Below are 21052 nucleotides of genomic sequence, written 5' to 3'. Positions count from 1 at the left end.
AAAGTTAAAGATTAGAGTATTGATTTACATTATCAAATGTTAATGCACAATTAAAGTTATGTCAAGTGGATATTATTTGAAGAAAAAAAAAACATGAAAATATTGTAGGGATAAAGATTCGTAGTTCAAATTTGTTTCTAAAAAATACTTTCAATTTCAAACATATACATCGAAAAATCGTCGAAAACTTAAAGCACTCAGAAGATGGAAAGTGAGAAATCATAAAAAAGGTTTTGCTTTATTGGAAACATTGCAAAGTGTACATGCAGCAGATGTTTGGAGGGGGGGGGGGGGGGAGGGACTGGCTGTAAGTACAGGCTATTTTAACACTAAGAACAAGAAAATCTCTCTTTTACAACATTCAAACAGTGAGCAGAATCTTTCCAATGTGGTTGCTGCTTTCCATTAACTGGTGAGCCTCAGCAGCTTCTGCTAAGGGGAAGTACTTGTACACCACCGGTTTCACCTTCCCTGCTGCAATTGCAGGCCAAACATTTTTTTCCACTTCTCTCACAATTTGAGCTTTGTTTTTTGGGCTTCTACTACGCAAGCCAGCAGCTGTAGAAAAGTCACAAATCGACATAAAAACTACTGAAACACAATAAAAAATGAGGACCATGGCATTCATTCAGAGAAAAAAATCCATGAGACTAGATTTCAACATTCCAAAAGATTTTTCTCTCTCCAATTGTCTGTGCACTTCATTATAAAAAAAGAACTCCCTCAAAGTTCTTCAACTAAGAGAAGGATCAGCTAGAACATGGGAGGAAAAAGATACGTTGTATAGGATTATGCGAGAATGGGAGAGCTGGACTAATAATTTCCAAATTTCAATACTCAAACTAACCATAACAAGTACACCGGAGGAAGAGGCCGAGATTTGACCAAGTTGACGAAGAATTACTAAATGAGGATTGCAAAGACGATATATAGCTCAACTTCACATGAAAGCTGAATCACCTTCTCTTTTTTTTTCTTTTTTCTTTGAGAAGGTAAATATATGTGAAATGAATCGTAATATTTCAGTTCTCCTGATATTAAATTGAGACCTATACCATCTAATAAAAAAAGCCAGCAATATCAGTGGAAGCCTGTGTTGCCTTTGCTTCTGTTACACTATCTTATCTTTCCCTTCCTGAAATAAATTTAAGTATGTCAGTGCACTTAGAAGTCACCAGTTTATTATAAACCATGGTTGGTGGTTGGAAGCCAGGACTGTTATGAGATATTGGGGCTGATTACTGCAAGGAAATAAAGCTACGGAGGAACAGCAGTAGAAGTGAAGTGAGGAAAAGTAAAGAGGACAAAAATAAAGGAGCATGATTAGGATATGTTATAGAGCCTTATAAAAATGGAAGAAAGATACAAAAACATGGTTTCAACGTGTCACAAAAGTAAGCTTCTCACTCTGTCAAAATAAGGGATATCAACGAGGCAAATGAACACCGAGACTCAAGACAGTTCATTTGCGAAGTGGAGAACACTAGGACCTGGATACACACACACACATGAGAGAGAGAGAGAGAGAGAAACTTCTTTTATTTAAGCTCCGTTGAAGTAGAAGCAATTGCATGTACAAATAAGGTGCAGCATAAAGAGAAGTCAGAGAATATTAAGGCCAGGGTAAATTAAGATTGCTTTGCAGCTGCAATTGATAACCGTTGCTTCCCCATGGAATGAACCAACTGAATCTACACACTAAGCCCAACTGAACACTAGACCTTAGAAGTCATCTATTGGCATGTGCAACTATATGAATACATTCTCTGCCCCACTCATTGAGCTAGTCAGAGTGGGGTGGGAATAGAAAGAAAACTGGAATTACAGTAGCGTGTCTTAAGATATCTCTCTTCCAGTTGACTAACAGCATTCTTGTTCGAGTATTTGGTCAGACAAGTTCACCATATCAAGTTTAAGAATACATTTCACAGAAAAGTTCACTCAAAATATATCAGAGCACATCTGCACTTACCCTGCACTGTAAGGCGTCTTGCTAACAAACAGCCAAGATTTACTTGTGTCACTGTTCCTCCCATAAAACCAATAATGAAGAGCCTACCATCAACATTGAGGCTGTCAAGGTTCCGTTGGAAGTATGAACCTCCTATATTATCTAGTATGACATCAACACCTGTTTTGAACATTGAAGTTAGAATATCATCAATGTAAGACATGAAAAGAAATTGACTGCTTGCCCCTGTAGCCCCCAGAGATATATGATAACCATCATAATTTCTCCAGAAACATGCATATTCGAATTTTAATTGATATCACAAAGACCAAGTTTCCAACTTATTTGGAACTGAGGCGTAGTTGTAGTTTGTTTATCAAGAAGACCTAGTTTCTAATATAATAAATGATGCCTATGAGAATGATTACCTTTCCCTCCTGTTTCTTCCTTGATGCGTGTAACAAAGTCTTCAGTCTTGTAATTGATGCAAACATCAGCCCCGAGTTCTTTGCATGCGGAAAGTTTTTCCTCACTTCCTGGTTAACAAGATTTGACATGGTTAGCTGAATGATTTCAGTTCCATAATAAGATAAGAAATCATCATGAACCTGCTGTGATGAAAACTTTGACTCCAAGGCACTTAGCCATTTGAATGGCAAACGTACCAATTCCACTAGAGCCTCCATGTATCTGAAAGTAACACATGTAGCTATTAGTTATTTCACGTACTTGATCTTAGTCGACCGGAATCAGGGATATAAAGATTCAATTGTGAACATACTACCCAAAAGATTCTGCCAATTGACTAAATGGCTGATAATCTGCACAGATAAAAGAAAAGGAACTACTGCTAAACAACAAATTGTTTTAAAGAATAGCTATGGTCTGTCTAATCACCAGAAACGTTTCACCAGAGGAAAGCTTGCTCGTCATGAAAATGGTCGACCAAACAGTGCACACCACTTCAGGAAAGCTAGCCGCATCTTGTAAAGACACACCTGATGGAATAGGAAGAACTTGTCCAGTAGGTACAGCTACTTTCTCCGCATAACCACCTCCACCAATGAGAGCACATACCTATTATGTGAAGCTTTTACATCATCAATGCACTAAACAAAACTCCCTTTCAAACAATACATAGAAATGTGAACTCCCAACCAACAAAGAAAAAGAACATAAAGATCAGAAAAACATCACTGTTGTCTCCTGCTAAGGCTTTACAGGAACTTAAAACAGTACTAGTTTCACTTCAGGAAGTTAATGGATAACTGCTACCCTAACTAACAAGGGCTATCCAGAATCATTCAGGTTACTACTCAAGGAAATTCTTTCATCTTGAAACAAGAAGCCTTTTGTCCCTGATGTGCAGAGGTCATCTTGCACTCTACTCCGACTCCAAAGCCCTTAATCTTTACTTATCAAGATATAGACATTGTTCCCCTCCTTGTACTTAATTATCACCACTTCCACCACTATTAAATTCTACCAAATTTATGTCAAACGAAGCACCACAAAATGAAATGGAAATATCTTACTCCATACACAACAACATAACGAGTTAACTACCCCAAAAACTCAAACCAGGTGGAGTCAAGCCATATGAATCCTTTATCCGTTCTTCTCTATTGGGGCTCATTTTATTCCATTACTCGTTAATGGTTCTCTGATTCCTACCTATTCCTAGGCCTGACATAGAAAACTCCAACAAAAACACTCCATCTGTTTCAATTTGTTTATCTTAATTACATTTTTAGTCCGTTTCAAAAAGAATGTCTTTTTTCCCTTTTGGCAACTCTTAGTTCTAACTTTTTAGAAGGCTTGTTTAAGACAACAAGATTAAACGACACTTTGGTTTTTTTTTTTCCAAAGACACTTTAGTTCACTCTACCTATTTTAGTTTAAAACCTCAAAATTAAAATTAAAAGTATCTCTTTACTTTCTTAAACTTGATGCCAAGTGAAAAAACACACACACAAAATAAATTGAAATGGAGCTAGTAAGATTCCAAAGATTAGACATTTTCAGATATCTTATTCCTTTGTTCCCTGTCTGTTCTTAGCCTAGTCCCATAAATTCAACGATTTGTGCATTTTCAGATAACTTCCTCACTGTCATATTACCCAACATGAAGAGAATAAACAACAATCAACAATTAAGCCTCAATTTCAATTATAAAGTTGACATCTTTTTTTAAAAAAATGGAAACTGTAATCAGACAAACCTGATCACCAATTTTCCAGCGAGTAACTTCCTTGCCGACTGCTTCAACAGTTCCAGAACATTCAAGACCTGGGTATTCACTGTCGCCTTTAGGGGGTGGGTATTTACCTTGGCGTTGAAGGGTATCAGCTCTATTAAGGGCAGTAGCTGCTATCTTAATCAAGATTTCATCATCTTTAATTTGTGGGTCTTCCACTTCTTGAAGCTTCAACACTTCTGGACCACCAGGGCTTGTGATTACAACAGCCTTCATCCTTAATCACAATCAATTTTACTCACTGAGTTAACAAGGTTTTGGAAAGAGAGTTGGAGAGGTTTACACGACTTTCTTGTATTTTGTTTCCATTCTTGTTCTTGAACGCTCTACTTTTTGTCTAGTTGCATCACTCATATAGTTTTTAATAATTAAATTATACCCATTTGTTTTGTCTAATTGCATCATCACACATATAGTTTTTAGTAATTAAATTCTACGTACCCACATGTTTTGTTTAGTTGCAACATTATCCATATAGTTTTTTTAATAATTAAATTCTATCCATATATTTTGTCTAGTTGCAACATCACCCATATAGTTGGGAACAAGTTATTACCTTGAGATATGCCCTTTAACTTGACTTCTGATTACGTTTATGTCTTTCAACTTTGGGTGTGCACAAGTAGACACTTAAACTTGTATAAAGTTGAACAAATAAACACACATGTCCTACATATCATCCTACATGTCATTTTTGGTTCTACGTGGTGTCCTACGTGTATTGTGGCATGTATGACTCATGTGTTTATTTATTTAAAAGTTGGATAGTTAAGGTGTCTGTTTGTGCATTATGAAAATTGAATGTCAAAGTTAAATTTTGAAGCCAAATTTAGGATACAATATATGTGTTATGCCGTTATTTTAGTATTGTTATTCCATCCTTAATGTGGTAGCATAAAAATAATGGTACAATCCTAAGATTACTCTTGATTTTATTTAAACTAAATATGAGATAAATTCATTTTTGAAATTAGTTATTTTTTACCAATTCGTATTACATGAGCCCTTATATTGTAAAGGAAAATATAATTGAGTATGTAAACTTTCATTTTGTTGGTAAAATATGAATTTCCTGTCTTGCTATTTCCTCTCCTATTTCTCCTTTATCTATCCCAAATAATGTAGAAATTTCATGTGTGATAATTTCATATTTATCTCAAATGAGTTATAATATTGTCGGAAACTCGTTTCAACAAAACTATTCTTAATATATACGTCTAAATCTTGGTACTATCATCAAAAAATTAAATTTAACACGTCAAACTTGAATCAAATATGTCATAAGTTTGCTACAAAAAATATCTTTACATTATCAATATATATAACTCAAATCTGGTAAAAATATATGCTTCTTCCACTATAAGAAAACTGTGAATTACATGGAGATTTCCTTGGAAATTAGTATGAAAATTTGCAGAAAAATAAATTTCATGTGAATATTCACACTAATCCCTAGAAAAATCCCCATATAATTTACAGTATTTTTTTAGTCACGTTCCCTCCACCTCCGAACAAGAAAAGTGATGCATACCAAACACCAAGTAATATTTTCCATGCAAGGCATTTTAGTTTGGCCATTTAACACTATTGGATGGCAGCAAAATGAGAAAAAAAAAGTTTTCTATAACCAAAGTTTGTTCATTCTCCATTTGCGTGCAAATTGAACCTAGAGAAGAAGATAACATGTATCCAAAAGTCCCTAAGTCAAATATTATACATTACTATATAAGAAGAACTAGATGAAGTATAATTTCCTACATCACTCACTACTTCTTTCATCATCCAACATGAATCCATTTGGCTTTCATTTTGTAGCTATCCTTCTGTTATTGCTTAATGCTATTATGGTACTAGAAACACAAGCAGCTTATGTCAAACCTCAACGCGTCACGTGCTATAAACGTTACAGCAAATGCTATCTCAAGTACATAACTTGCCCTTCTGAATGCCCTGAAATTCACCCGAAAGATCCATATGCTAAAGAGTGTTTTCTTGATTGTTACTCTCCTAAATGTGAAGCAGTATGCAGAAGTAAGTATTTTTAGACTCATTTTTTTTAATTATCTGAAGCAACGTAATGTTAATGAATTTTTTGTACATATGTTTCAGAACGAAAACCAAATTGTGATGGTCCAGGTGCAGCTTGTTACGATCCTCGTTTCATAGGTGGAGATGGGATTGTTTTCTACTTCCATGGCAAAAAAGATGAGCATTTCAGCCTAATTTCAGATGTCAACATGCAAATAAATGCTCGTTTCATTGGTATCCGTCCTGCTGGCAGATCGCGAGATTTCACTTGGATTCAAGCTATAGGCATCATGTTTGACTCACATAACTTCACACTTGAAGCGACCAAAGCAGAAAATTGGGATCAAGAAGCTGATCACTTCAAATTCACTTATAATGGGATGAGTTTAAGTGTTCCATTAGGCCATTCGTCGGTATGGAATTCCCCTGATCAAAACCTTGAACTGGAAAGGACCTCAGCAACGAACAGTGTAAGAGTTACAATTCAAGAAATAGTGGAAATATCAGCTAATGTTGTTCCTGTGACACAAGAAGAGGACGCGATACATAGTTATGGTATACCTAAAAATGATAGCTTTGCTCACTTAGAAGTGCAATTCAGGTTCTTTAATTTGTCTCCAAAAGTTGAAGGCATTCTTGGCAGGACTTACCAGCCAAGTTTCCCGAATCCAGCCAAGTCAGGGGTCGATATGGCTATTGTTGGTGGTGATGACAAGTACAAAACTAGTTCACTTCTATCAGCTGACTGCAACTCTTGTACTGTTTACACTCCTGGAAAAAATGTTGCTGAGAGAACTTTTGCCAATGGACTTTGGCTCTATTGATTGTACTGGTGGAAATGGAATTCTTAGTAGCAAAGAATAAGCTCAATTCCTATTGTAGCAGTTTGTATCAGCATTGTTTGTTTTCATGAATTTGCCTTGTTCATCTATGTCGAAATCTTGTTTGCTCTATTTTAAACACGTGAGATTATCCTTCGGGATGACTCTATTGGTATAAAAGGCGGTTATCCGGACGGACCTGTTTCAACAAGATTATTTTAATACCTTTAATTTGTAGACTGTGCAGTAAGAGATTAGTACAACAAATTATGTTTATAAAATACTGCTCTTTTTCCTTATTAATGTGTACCTAATTGCCAAGTACTAATAAAGGATTGGATTAGATTTCTTTTATTTTCACCATACCCAAAATGACATGTGTAGTGTAGTATTTAAATTGATTACCAAATACACATTATCTTAGTATTAAAATAATAGAAGTTTGAAATTACCGCGTTTATTAATTCAACAACTTTTGATTCTTATTAGTAATTATATCTACATCTCTGACTCTTCAGTTCAGTACCATTTCTAGGGTTTATTCCACCTCAAAAATTATTGTCATTCTTGGATCTTGAACCACCAAAACAACCCCTAGCTACTGGTACAATTTATTTTTCCTTAGAATATGTTGTTTCTTTTTGTACTGTATGTGTACCTTTAAACTACAGAGTTATTTTCTTTTCTTGCAGGTTGAGTAATTTGATTGGAAAAGATGGGTGGGTTTGAGCTCAAATGGTTTGTAGGAGTAGCTGTTGTTCTGATGATGGTTCAAAATATTCTTGGTTGGGGGAAAGAGGGACACTATATTATCTGCAAAATTGCTGAGGTAAATTGAGTTTGTTTTTTTTTTGAAATGTTTGCTAAGCTATGTACTTTCTGAGTAAATTCTTGTGGAGATTGAGTGTTTAGAGTAATGGGGTGTTTAATGTTAATCTTTTTTGGTGGGTTTATTCATAAAGGTTGAATCTTTATGTATTCGCTTGCAAGAATTTGCGTTGACTAGTTATCTGATTTCCTATTTGGCATTGGCTGAAGTTTTTTTAGGGGTTTTATGGGTGTGCATCCATTGTTGCAGAATTGTAGGGTATAGTTGTTTGATAACCAACCCGAAATAGAACGAGCAAGTGCTCAGTAACCAAACCAAAGATTTAAGGAAATAAATAAAAGAAAAAAGCAAAATGGAGAAAGAAAAAGATAAAGACTTTCCTTCATTCATTAATGCTTTAATTTGTGGCTACAACTGGATATATCAGGAACAGCTGGACATTGTAGAAAACACCATCTTAACAAACTAGGGTACTAAAGAAATAAGAGAAAATTGGGACTACACTGTTGTTGATGGAAACTCAGAGATACTACTTGGAAGCTCATGATACTATCCGTTACATAGTAGGTAACTTGATCTGGCAATTATATAGTTACATCGAATCATAATGTTTATAAAAATAGATAGTCTTCGTGTGCTTCAAATGATGAAGGCATAATACATAGATAGATAGGCACTCAAATATGGCGTCAAATGGCAAGTTAACACTTCAACTTTAGTAGCGTACATCCAGACACCTCAACAACTCATCCCTACCGAGTCTCGTGGACACCCAATTCTAACGTGACACATAAATTTTGAAGATATGTGAATGATCATTTTGTAAGGTGGAGTGTTCAACTAACACACTAGAACGAGCTGAGGTGTCTAGATGTGCATTCTCAAAGTTGGAGTGTTTAGTTGTTAGTTGAAGACAAGTTAAGGTGTCATCTATGTATTATTATTGGAGGAAGATTCTTGAAATCCTTTTGAGATATTCCCAGAAACTTCTTATGGTGGACATATTTATGATTCTGACAGATTTTTATCAAATTAGGTGAAGTCTTTAATATTTTTCTTTGAGTGGAAGCAAGCATATGGAGAAGTACTGACAAAATAAAAATAAAAAATTGGTCGAGCTCTTCTTTTGGAAGCTTATGTGAATCTCTTGGGTTTTTCAGGAATATCTAACAGAAGATGCTTTAGCTGCAGTCAAAGCATTACTCCCAGATCAAGCCGAAGGTGATCTTGCAGCTGTCTGCTCCTGGCCTGATGAGGTTCGGCGCCACTACCACTACCGCTGGAGCTCTCCATTACATTATGTAGATACACCTGATTTCTTGTGCAATTACAAATATTGCCGTAAGTGACACTACATATAATTGCTTCTGTAGAAAAATTTCTTTTGGTATCAAGTTCACTCCCTGGATATCGAATGAAAAGAGAAATATGGAAAAATATTTCTAGCTCGTGTCTGCATTTCCTATTGTTACTTGGTTCACTGAAGTCAAAGTAGCTGTACTTGATCCAACGTTTCATAGTTGGCATTTTTTCTTTAATAACAATAAACCCTGATATGGCATCTTCAGATGAACCTTTTAATGCACTTTTGTATCTTAGCTTTGAGCCACTAATGACCTTGGTCTACTTTCTGATAGGAGACTGCCATGACGGGCATGGGCTCAAGGACAGGTGTGTTACGGGAGCAATATACAACTACTCAATGCAACTTTCGCAGGGATATTATGATTTGAATTCAGAAAAATGTGAGGAAGACTGCCCCTCTGTGTTATTGATGCATTTATTGGACTGGAGCTAATTGTTTCTAGTGACAGACAACTTGACTGAAGCACTTATGTTCTTGTCTCATTTTGTTGGTGACGTACATCAGGTCAGCTCACCTTTCTGGAACCTTGGTGTATGTAACTGTAAATAAACACAAATGTATGTGTCTGCATATAAATGTTTGGAACTATTTCGATAAGTTTCTTTCAGTCTTAAATACTTGATTAAAGAATAAGTTTCTTTAAGTCTTTAATAATGACGTCCATACTGCTATGCCTCTGGCATAGAAGTAAAAAGAAGGGCAGCATGCACAAAGCATCCTGCATCTGGGGAAGGGTCGCACTCTAAGGGGGTCTAATGTAGTAAGCCTACCTTGACGTATAAATGATGTGGGAGTTATCCACGGGAAATGGAATTGGACCGTTAGAAATGCCATCATTTCTGAGTAATATGCTTCCTTTTCCTGATATAATCTCCTTAAGTGGGTGATTGTACCATGCTCCAAATATATGCCCTCTCCTTTTCTGGAGGCCCACTCAGTTCAAACTTATTTTGGTTATGGAAATCCAGAATTAAATATTGTGGTATTTCCTCATGCGAGGACTATGTTATTATATGCTGACATTCTATTCAGGGGAACTCTTCTTCCTCTGTAGTTTTGTGCTTCTCTTATGAAAGGAGACTCTTTTATTACCTGCATTGTGCTTGGCTGGACATGAACTAGGAAGGTCCAGTCTAGTTTAATAGATTAAGTTCTTCCATCATTCAATGACACCTGAACCTTGTACTCAAGTGGGAAGCTACTTTTATTAGAACCCCCACAAACAGTTGTTTTTGACCTTGTTTCAATCATCTACTGGTCTTGTAAAAAAGTTGCTCGTCTGGGGAAGCATGTGACTGATAAGCCTGATTTTTGAGAAAAAAAATTCCAATCCCTGTAGGTCACACAACATGTTTACCTTTGTGTGTGTGTGTGTTTGTGTGTCTCCCTCCAACTATCTTTTATTGAACCAGTTGTATTTTTGCATTCTGTCGTGTGATCGTCTGAAATATGATCACAAGGCAGGATAACTGATAAAAAAAAAATATGATCATGAAACCGACTTCATCAAATTTAAAGCTTGTACAGCATATTTTTGATGTTTCTTAACTATCTAAAGTTGAGTGGTGATCAGGAAAAGAAAATGGAAGTCCTGGAAGGTAAATTCAGTTTTATCTTATTTTGTTTACTGTGTGCAGCCTCTCCATGTTGGTTTCACTGGAGATCTTGGTGGAAACAGTATAATTGTTCGTTGGTACAGGAGGAAGACTAATTTGCACCATGTAGGTTGTGCGTTTCTTTGAGTTCCAATTCATTCTGATCTCATTCTTTTGGATCACTAAACAAAATTGTTGAAGTGTAACATCTTCGAGCAGACTTATTCACTTCATGTTACCATTAACTATACCAAGTGTCTATAATATATAGTCCTTTTCATTTGAAATATATTTAGATAATACCTTCTTTCTAACTCTCAAATTACGTATTCAATTTTCTCTACTTTGAAAACAAATGGAAAGTTCTGAGCATGTTTACCTCTAATCTTTCACCTGTCAAGAATACTTGAGAAGTAGTATATACTATATACATCTTAAACTGTATGCGTACAGGTGAAGGGTGTAAATTATTTAATGTGAGGCACACACAAATCAGATATCTATTAGAACCAGCCACTGTAACTTCTTGACTTAAAATTTTCAGGTATGGGATAACATGATTATTGAATCTGCGTTGAAGACATACTACAAATCTGATATAATGTTAATGACACAAGTTCTTCTGAAAAACATCACTGTAAGTTTTAGTTGTTTTCTTCATTCACAGTATTACATATCCATTTCTTAGAGATCTGAACTTTACAATTCTTCAAGTGATGTTGGAAAATTGTTAAATGATGCATGAATATTGTGGGAGGATTTCATCATCCCATTGCCACAGTGCTCATTGGAAAGAATCTCACTGTCTTGTGTTCTCTTAAAGAAAATATTACTATGGTCGTAGCATAAATAGCAGTTAAAATCTGCCTCACATGGATTCCACTTTCCGATCCAGCAAGATGTAACAAATTGTTTTTCCTAGCTTATGCAGAAAATCTTTCTTCAATTATATGTGACATTGCAAGTTTCTTTTTGTTTTGGATGCATAAATAGCACCAACTCCTGAACTTGTTAAGCTTTAAAACCATTCAGTTTTAGTATGTCTATTTCACTAGCTTCTCAAGACTCGTGTGCATCCTGTCATTTCTTCTATTCTCTGTATTCCCATAATCACTTGTAACTAATGTACTTGTATCTGGATACAGCATGAATGGTCCGATGATGTTCCATCTTGGGAAGATTGCAAGGAGATGGTTTGTCCTGACCCGTAAGTGTATATATTCATACATACATAAAAAGAATGCACTATTTTGAGGAATTCGTTTTTACAGATATGCTTCTGAAAGTATCCGTTTGGCCTGCAAATTTGCCTACAGAAATGCAACCCCGGGAAGCACTTTAACAGGTAAAAACCCTCACGTCCCTTATCCCTCTGAACAAATTTATACATCCAATATTCTATATATATACTCAAGCAAGAGAAACTGATAAGCAAAAGAGAAAGAAATTGAGAGGAAGAAACATGATTGGGAAAATTTAAAAAAAAAAAAGAGAGTTAGAAAGCAGAGTGCAAATCTGAGGGTTTAGGAAAAGAGTGTTCCGAGAATTGAGTAGAGTCGGAGGTTTTGTTTGCAGTTTCGAGTTCGTGTACCTGATTTGGAAATCTATAGATTGTACATTACGTTCCTTTGTTAATAGAAAGCAATTTGAAGGTTAGTTATCACCCTTACCTATTTTTTCGTAGAGTTAGGTAAGATATGTGTATAATGAGTTTCTCAAAGTAAAAAGTAACCAAAAAAAAAAAAGAGAGAGAAAGGAAGAGAGATAATTAAAAATTTATTTTACCATGTGTTTGTATTGTTTATGGGTGAATATTTTTTGTTATGGTTTCTATTTTTAGAGTTAAATTATAAAAAATTTAAGATGTACTTTTTCATCATATTAATATGCAAAAAGTTGTAATTTATAGTACTTTTCATATAGTTTTAAAATATCTAATTTTTTTGTTTAAAATATCGAATTAATGTGATCTAATTTAACTTTAAAGATTAGTCAAACTTTTGAAAAAGTGCAATATGAAAAACAATTTCGAATCAAGGGAATATTAATTATTGAAGTATGCTAAGAAATGAAGTTTTAAGCATAAAGAATGTTTCTAAACTTTAAAGTAACGTGAAAAACTAGTTTTTTTGTTTGTTTTGATTTCCAATCCATTCGGTCATTGCCCGAGCATATTCAATTGAGGCTATTGTTGTTTTTATAGTGTATAAATTTCTTAGAATTTGAATTTTGTACGGTATACAAAATATAAGTAATTTTACAAGTAAAATACAGTAACTTTCTTAAGTAATATTATTTACCTTTTTAAAACAAAACAAGTTACTACTAAAGAGTTGGTATTGGATAAAACATTTTCTTTTGTTTTACTGTAAAAAAAAATAAAAATCAAACTTTGCTCACCACTTTGATCTTTCATCAGAGCTATCATGATCATAGCTAAAATAGGTTTTTTACTCTTTAATAAAATAAGACAAATTTTAATGTGAATTTTAAAATAAATCAAAGAAATGGGACACAAGTAATTTCTAGGTTCATATGTATAATATATTTAAATATTAAGTCAAGTAATATATAAGTCAATAAAGCGATTTTATTAAAACTACGGGATTCCAATGATGTTTGATATTTTCTTCTCGGTCAATAGAATTTCTATCCAAAATTTTATTTCATAGACCAATAGAAGATAGAGTTAATTTTCTTTTTTCTTAACGATTTAAATTAAGTTACTTGAAATACCGAAAGTTAATTCTAAGTGGTGACTCTGAAATAAAATAATCCATTTTCAAAATAGTTATTTTAATTGGATATTTTTTCAAAATTTCATCGTTCTTTTAAGGGGTAAAAATCATCATGAAGAAGAGCCCATGATACCAAAACATGTTAATGATATAAGTTTTTTGAATTGTTACACATCAATCAAAACGAAATAGGTGGTGGTTGCCTTGATAATTATGAGTTCATTTAGAATTTTTATACATAAGATATGACTGAAAAGATGGGTTCGATTTATATGAAACGAGACTCTGTAATTATGATGTCTTTATAATATCTCTTTTAGGAATTATGATATTTCCAAAAAGAGAAGGAAAAATTAAAATAAATTTAGCTGCCGTCATTACAAATTTTGGGAAGAAGCCTTACATCACCCTTGAACAGATAGTTCTAGCATACATTTACCGTGCAGGAATGCTATATTTTATTGCAAATATGGATGATTGAGCACATTTGTTATTACCCTGTTATACTGAACTTCAAAGTAGATTGTAATGATTACATTGAGGGCCACAAGGAAAAAATAAAGATTAGATTTTTCCAAAGGACATTGAAAGCGGAAGATACTTCAATGTTGTAGCCACTGATAAGATTGTGTGAAATTATCATTGGTTCCCACCAGATGAGTTGATATACATGGGTCTTTGAGGTGTCCAGCCTTACATGCCGCTCAATAGTCATGTGGCAATTAGATCGATGTTGATTTTACGCTCAGCTTGATAAATACTGAAATGTTTTGCTCTTTCCTGTTTCATAAAAGCTTTTACTTGATTCTGAAGCCTAGATATGAGTGGGGTCTTTACTTTTTTAAACTTTTCCTGTTGTTGCGTCATAATACACAAGTCCTCTTGTAAGGTCAGAATGGTAGAAGATGTTCCTTCTCAACCCTTTTATCGAACCAACCTTACTCTAGATTCGAATGTTGGGTCAACTCTTCTTTAGGTCATTAGTTGAGACATCCAGAGTGAGTAGATCTATAATTTTCTTCAACCTCAAGTGGAGTTTGCTTGATTCTAACTTTTGTTTCTCGATCTATGGGTCCCTTCGCTGATCATTCTGACATAACCTTAGGGGGTGGTTGATCACGAAACCATCCTAAATATGAGTTGCCCGCCTCATCTTTGTCACGATCCTCCACCTTATCATGGGAACTTGAGAATATACTTTCTCCCAAAATCTTAAATATTTCTTATTCCCATTGAAGAGATCTTGAAACGAAACTCATACATGAATTCTTGCATATCTTCATTAAGAGGTAAAGCTGGTGCTGATCAAATTGCCGCATGACTCTGAGTGACATGTAAGACTGGACACCTCGAAGACCCCTTAGGACGATGAATGATAGACATGTATATCCCCTAGTTTGATAGGAACTAATGACAGTTCATCTTGTCAAAGCATTGAGGTATTTCTTTCAAGCTTCAATGTCCTTTGAAAAACTTTGATTTTTAATTCTTTTCTTGTGGCCCCAATGTAATCATTTCATTCTACTTTGAAGTTCACTACTTAAGGGTAATAACGAATGTGCTTATTCATCCACATTTGCAATAAGACATTGTATCCCTCAAAATAATCTTCTCCAGCCTTGTACCTTGTCAGAGTAGGTAAATGTTTGCTAGAACCTAGGTACGAGGGTGATGTTAGACTAACTGTCAAAAGTTGTAATGATTGTAGTCAAAATTATGTTGAACTTTCTTCCCCTTTTTTTGAAACACTATAATCCCAAAAAAGCTACTACAAAGACATCGTAACTGTGTGTTTTCCAGGTCAGGTGACACCCATCGTTGTGAAGTTTCGTTCCATATAAACCGAACTCATATTTTCAGCCATTTCTTTTGTATAAAAAGTCTAAAAGAACCCATATATTATTAAGGCAACCACCTATTTTGTTTTCATCGATGTACAACAACTCTAAAAACCTTTTACCATTAACATGATTTGGTATCATGGCTCTCTTTGTGAAGATTTTTACTCATTCCCATTAATAATGCGCCTATCTCTTTGAGAGTGGGGGTAAGTTGAAAGTTTGAAAAATGGAATGCATTATTTAACGAGTCCCAAAAATGTACTAGTTCTTCTATCAAATTCCTTTGTGGCTCAACAACAAGGCTTCATAAGAATCTCAAGCGTTTGAACACTATGCCTTTTTATAATTCGTCATATTTTCATATCATGTCCTTAAAAGTGTCGGGGCCTAATCCAAGGTCATTGATCATTCGTTAACCTCTTGTCTCCCTTTTCATATTAGCTCATATTTTCCTATAGGATGATGATACATTAGGACTTAACTATGTTTTAATTAAAATGGCTTTTTTTTTTGAAATAATAATTAAACAAAATAATAATCTTAGACTCGAGACAATCAAATTTTTTGAATAAGGATTTGATAGCGAACTTATTTTATAAAAAAAAAATGGACTTTATAGTACTCACAGTGTTTTCCTCCTATCATCCAATCATTTTTCCAAAATAATTTGAACTAATCTATAAAGTTGTGTCATTCTTGATTTCGTAATGTCTTTTTATCCCTTTTCTAATTAACTCTAAATCAATTAATATATAAAGTGTTAAAAAATCAGATTAAGAAAACGGATAGTAATAAAATTACTATCTTATTTTATTAAAATAAAAATATATTGTAATTAATTTCTTTTCATTTCTTTTTTCCTTTGAAAAAATTAATAAAACTTATACTTCAATGGGACTCTTTTCCTATAATTAATTTAGTTTTCATTATTGTAAACATGATCTTTAGATGGATCCATTTTCTTAACATTTCTTCCCTACAAATCAACAATCACCTATAAAATATACATGGAAAGCCAAGCTATGTACAGCTATGTTCTGTGTATATCAATAATTAGCTAACATTGAGAGAAGCCTCCATGTGCATCACAAAATATTACACAATATTGTATTCAATATATTTTCGGAAACAATTTCTCTACCTTCACGAGGTAATGGTAAAGTCTGTGTACACTTTTGCGGGATTTCAGCGGATATTTATTGTATTCAATGTATTTCTAATCTTCCATTATCTGTTTGTTTTCCAGACGATTACTTCCTCTCTCGTCTTCCTGTTGTGGAGAAGAGGTTGGCACAAGGTGGGGTCCGCTTGGCCGAAGTTCTCAACAGAATTTTCACTAAAAAACCATCAGATGCTGCACAATGAAGATAAACTGCAGAAGAAAACCACTCTATGTATTCAATTATCCATTATAACTTGGAAGTTTCCCTCACGCCAAGAACTGAAACCTACTTAAGTGACTTATAAGTCAACTATTGTATTAAAATGGGTGTAATAAAATGTTACTTTAGATGCACAACTAGTCCATTATTACATGATAGATGCTACTATCATATTGGAATATGCTGTATGTTGCTTTTATGGATAATCAACCTCTATTTTACTTTTTAAGATAAGAGGAATCTTCAGCTTGTACACAACAAGAACCATTTCAACAGTTTTTGTATATATAGAACAAGTCCAAGTTTGGTGGGACACTTCCGGTTTTCGATATCTGTCAAGTTGTAGAACTTCTTTTGAGAATGTTGAGGTTAACTTCATTAAGCAGTATTTTCTTTCTCTGTGTTGCTTTTATCAACCAACATGGTGTTGAAGCATGGAGCAAAGAGGGGCATGTGATGACTTGTCGAATCGCGCAGGTATATATTTATTTGAAAAATGTTTTTTTTTTTTTTGGCTTCAAATTATAAGAACTATTGCATGTGGAAACAGGGCTTGTTGAATGATGAGGCAGCTCATGCAGTCAAGATGTTGTTGCCGGAATATGTTAACGGTGACTTATCGGCCCTCTGTGTGTGGCCAGACCAAGTCAGGCACTGGTATAAGTATAAATGGACAAGCCCTCTACACTTCATTGATACACCAGATAAAGCTTGCAACTTTGATTATGAAAGTAAGTCAAATGCATCCAAAAAACGCGATGTATTTATTCTCTCTTTTCACAATTTGATCCTATAATTCATAATGTTTCTTTTTTTGTATGATGAGAAGGGGACTGTCATGATCAACATGGAGTAAAGGATATGTGTGTTGCTGGTGCAATTCAGAACTTTACTACTCAACTCTCTCATTACAGAGAGGGAACTTCTGATCGTCGATGTAAGGATCAAAAATGGTAAATTTCTTATATTGTATGGGGTGACTATCTTATGACACTATATAATTTGTCAATAATTACAGATAATATGACAGAGGCTTTGCTGTTTTTGTCACATTTCATGGGAGATATCCATCAAGTATGTACTCACTCTTTTTTTTTCACATTTGAAACGTTAAACAAATAGCAACCAATGTATGATTATTAGAAAAACTTGTTACCTTGTTGTTTTTGTGATTTCAGCCTATGCATGTTGGATTTACAAGTGATGCTGGAGGAAATTCTATTGATTTGCGCTGGTTTAGGCATAAATCAAACTTGCACCATGTAAGTATATAACTTATCGAGTTTGATCCAAGATTTAAAGTTAATGCGTTCAAATTTGGCTATGATAGTAAGAAAAAAGATGATTAACGACGTATGTTTTCCTTTGTAAAAAATAATGTTATAGGTGTGGGATAGGGAGATAATACTAACAGCTGCAAAAGACTACTATGCGAAGGATATAAACCTCCTTGAAGAAGACATTGAAGGGAACTTCACTGACGTAAGAGTCAATCTCTTAAACTTGTCAGAACATTTCATTTAGACATTCGAACCAAGTCATAAACTGTTCCAACTAGACATTTTCGGTTCAAATTTTGATTTTGTTAAATCTTATACATACTCAGGGAATTTGGTCTGATGATCTTGCTTCTTGGAGAGAATGTGGCAATGTCTTTTCTTGCGTAAACAAGTGAGTTCTTTCTCTATGTAAATCGGAAGTTGATTTTGAAACGACTAAACGTACGAAAACATATATACTTTGACTATGACTTCAATAGCGATTTTACACTTGGAGAAATTGATTAATTGTTGATGTGATGTTTTTAGGTTTGCAACGGAAAGTATAAATATAGCATGCAAATGGGGATACAAAGGTGTTGAAGCCGGTGAAACTTTATCAGGTATTTTTTACTTGACTGTCTACGATTTTATTACGTATGTTTGGGATACAAACTAATATTTGAGAAAATAAATTATTAATTGACATTTAATCTATTTTAATTTGTGTAGATGATTACTTCAATTCAAGACTTCCAATAGTAATGAAACGAGTAGCACAAGGTGGAATAAGATTAGCGATGCTTTTAAACAACGTTTTTGGAGCTTCTCAACAAGAAGATTCAGTTGTTGCAACTTAATTACCAAATAATTTTAATAAAATAGTAATGAAAAACCATATATTACTTCATGTTTGACCAAAATAAAATAAAAACACTAAATTAGATGACACATCTTTGTTGTATTTAAATTCGTGTAAATTGTAATTACCCACAGAGATGTATTTTTAAAGTGTAATTACATGTACTTAGCACCGTCTTATCTTTAAATGTAAAATGGTAATTTATATATTTGACTATACTATATATTGGATTATCTTCAATCCACCTCCATGTTATTTTTCTTTTTTTATATTAAAGAGTTAAATAGAGAATTGGTTCTTTAATTACTCTTCATTTCTTTTTTTTTTTTTGGCTGAAGAACTATTATCATATTCTCTATTTTATTTTTTAATTATTTTATTATTATATAACTAACACATCATTTTTCATATAAGATCATTAATAAATATTTAAATTTAATTATTTTTATATATAATATAATATTTTTAAAATATATTATTTAATATATATTCTTTTCATCTTGAGTTAATAATATCTCAAATTTATTTTATTTTCTCACTTTAATATGATTTGATGTTATTAATAATTATCACCATGATAAATACATGAAATTAAAATGATAAAGATAAAATTTAAATATAATAAATAACATAATAATTTAAATATGAAATAACACAATAATTTTATCACACCAGTTCTATTTTTTGTCTACTAATTTGAATATTATATAATATTTATTTGTAAATTATGTATCTAAAATTTTAGAATAAAATAAAAAAATTTACGTTAAATGAAAAATTTAGAAAGTATGAATTAAATTAGAATTGATTGTCCGAAAAAATAAAAAAAATTATTTTTATAAAATAAAATAGTGTAGAATTAGAAATGCCCATGGACAACAGCTTGTTGCTTAAAGTTAATTTTCTATTTTTTAATATTAGAAGAAACAAAATGGTAAACGTCAGCTTTTAATATTATTAGGTACAATAAAGTAAATTAAACATGAAAGAAACATATGGACTTTGACACGACTTATAACGTAGGCACATACTTCACATGTTTTTACAGCATTTTATAGGTAATATACATAGCTGTCTTCCAAATAAAATTAGGCTTAACTTTGAAACGGTCGAAGATTAGATTGTAAATTTGACTCAAAAAAATAGATAAAAATATGATTGATTTGTGTAAGTTTGAGTTGCAAAATAAATAAGAATATAATTGATTTGCGTGATTTGAAAAAAAGATATTTATTTACTTATTTTACTTAGTTATTTTAATGCACGACATATGATATTATATAAAATATTTTTACAATCAAATTATTAATATATTGATAAGTATTTACTCTTTGCATTTAACTTCGTTTAACGTAAAATTTAATTAATTTTCTTAAAGACACCTTTTTAAATATTCACAATAGTAATTATTTTTGTGACTATAATATTTAAAATATTTAGGGATTGTTTGGTACAAAGATCAATAATGCAAGGACTAGTAATGCATAGATTAGTAATGCAGGGATTGGTAATGTAGAGATTATTTTTATCAAGTGTTCGGTTCATTGTTTCTTACCTAATTTTGTGTGTGGTTTAAAAGTTTACAAAAAAAGTTCTTTCCAATTATACCTTAGAGTTATTATGAGATTTTCTATTTAATTTAATTGAGTCAAAGTAGATAATTAATGAAGAATATTATTTTTTATTACATTTTTAACTTGCTAAATTTTATTATCATGTTCACTATTTTTTCACTTAAATTATTTGAGAATAAATAATTGTCATCTTAATATATTGGAGTTAATATCTCAAAAGGTCATACAACTATAATGATTTATAGAGAAAATTTATAAAACTTTGTTTTGTATAAATAATTTTTAAAAAGACTCTTTATCATAAAATAAAATAAAAATAAAAAATAAACATAGCAAAATAATTTAAACTATTTTTATACTCGAGACGAGCTCTGTGTGTGTATATATATACACTCTTGTTTTAGACTACTTGTGTATTTTAATGGACTTTCAAAAAGAGAGAATATTTTATTTATGAATCGTTCTTAAATTCATACATCAACATTAGCATATTAGTCGGATTATAATATTTTATATTAATAATTGATAGATTAAATAACTCATATTTTA

General features: G+C 32.8%; 3 protein-coding genes and 1 pseudogene across 4 annotated transcripts; 3 read left to right on the top strand and 1 right to left on the bottom strand.

Annotated features, from left to right (window-relative positions):
• Positions 1 to 219: 219 nt before the first annotated feature.
• On the bottom strand, positions 220 to 4607 carry LOC101268548 (uncharacterized). Its single transcript, XM_010318400.3, has 6 exons — positions 4173 to 4607; positions 2849 to 3028; positions 2560 to 2641; positions 2380 to 2487; positions 1973 to 2131; positions 220 to 558 (listed from the first exon to the last, which is right to left on the bottom strand). The coding sequence occupies exons 1-6, from the start codon at positions 4422 to 4424 to the stop codon at positions 362 to 364; spliced, it is 978 nt and encodes a 325-aa protein (XP_010316702.1). The 5' UTR covers positions 4425 to 4607; the 3' UTR covers positions 220 to 361.
• Positions 4608 to 5842: 1235 nt separating this feature from the next.
• LOC101268840 (uncharacterized) lies at positions 5843 to 7251 on the top strand (annotated as a pseudogene).
• Positions 7252 to 7419: 168 nt separating this feature from the next.
• On the top strand, positions 7420 to 17123 carry LOC104645820 (endonuclease 4). 2 transcript variants are annotated; one of them, XM_010318401.4, is made up of 10 exons: positions 7420 to 7661; positions 7750 to 7886; positions 9047 to 9227; positions 9524 to 9631; positions 9701 to 9756; positions 10890 to 10973; positions 11392 to 11484; positions 11993 to 12054; positions 12119 to 12192; positions 16673 to 17123. In XM_010318401.4, the coding sequence occupies exons 2-10, from the start codon at positions 7773 to 7775 to the stop codon at positions 16789 to 16791; spliced, it is 891 nt and encodes a 296-aa protein (XP_010316703.1). In that variant the 5' UTR covers positions 7420 to 7661; positions 7750 to 7772; the 3' UTR covers positions 16792 to 17123. The 2 variants fall into 2 exon arrangements, with proteins under 2 accessions (XP_010316703.1, XP_010316704.1); XM_010318402.4 differs by having other exon boundaries at positions 7480 to 7661; positions 12164 to 12192.
• TBN1 (endonuclease precursor-like) lies at positions 17123 to 19169 on the top strand. The gene is made up of 9 exons (NM_001247298.2): positions 17123 to 17285; positions 17359 to 17539; positions 17638 to 17745; positions 17827 to 17882; positions 17987 to 18070; positions 18195 to 18290; positions 18415 to 18479; positions 18617 to 18690; positions 18800 to 19169. Exons 1-9 carry the CDS (start codon positions 17169 to 17171, stop codon positions 18925 to 18927), a joined length of 909 nt encoding a protein of 302 aa, NP_001234227.2. The 5' UTR covers positions 17123 to 17168; the 3' UTR covers positions 18928 to 19169.
• Positions 19170 to 21052: the final 1883 nt, after the last annotated feature.

This window comes from Solanum lycopersicum, chromosome 2 (genome assembly GCF_036512215.1).
Source record: "Solanum lycopersicum chromosome 2, SLM_r2.1".
NCBI lineage: Eukaryota > Viridiplantae > Streptophyta > Magnoliopsida > Solanales > Solanaceae > Solanum > Solanum lycopersicum.
Note: the sequence above shows the minus strand (reverse complement) of the source record. Positions and strands in the feature narration are given on the sequence as shown.

What these genes read in the sequence shown, in the direction of transcription:
- LOC101268548 (XM_010318400.3), bottom strand. Translation starts at nt 4,424, where the DNA reads ATGAAGGCTGTTGTAATCACAAGCCCTGGTGGTCCAGAAGTGTTGAAG. An exon ending in CCTCTGGTGAAACGTTTCTG is followed by an intron (nt 2,642 to 2,848) that starts GTGATTAGACAG and finishes TGTTACTTTCAG; the next exon opens with ATACATGGAGGCTCTAGTGG. An exon ending in GGAAGAAACAGGAGGGAAAG is followed by an intron (nt 2,132 to 2,379) that starts GTAATCATTCTC and finishes TGTTCAAAACAG; the next exon opens with GTGTTGATGTCATACTAGAT.
- TBN1 (NM_001247298.2), top strand. Translation starts at nt 17,169, where the DNA reads ATGTTGAGGTTAACTTCATTAAGCAGTATTTTCTTTCTCTGTGTTGCT. An exon ending in TTGAAGGGAACTTCACTGAC is followed by an intron (nt 18,291 to 18,414) that starts GTAAGAGTCAAT and finishes ATACATACTCAG; the next exon opens with GGAATTTGGTCTGATGATCT. An exon ending in AGCCGGTGAAACTTTATCAG is followed by an intron (nt 18,691 to 18,799) that starts GTATTTTTTACT and finishes TAATTTGTGTAG; the next exon opens with ATGATTACTTCAATTCAAGA.
- LOC104645820 (XM_010318401.4), top strand. Translation starts at nt 7,773, where the DNA reads ATGGGTGGGTTTGAGCTCAAATGGTTTGTAGGAGTAGCTGTTGTTCTG. An exon ending in GTGCAATTACAAATATTGCC is followed by an intron (nt 9,228 to 9,523) that starts GTAAGTGACACT and finishes ACTTTCTGATAG; the next exon opens with GAGACTGCCATGACGGGCAT. An exon ending in CCCGGGAAGCACTTTAACAG is followed by an intron (nt 12,193 to 16,672) that starts GTAAAAACCCTC and finishes TTTGTTTTCCAG; the next exon opens with ACGATTACTTCCTCTCTCGT.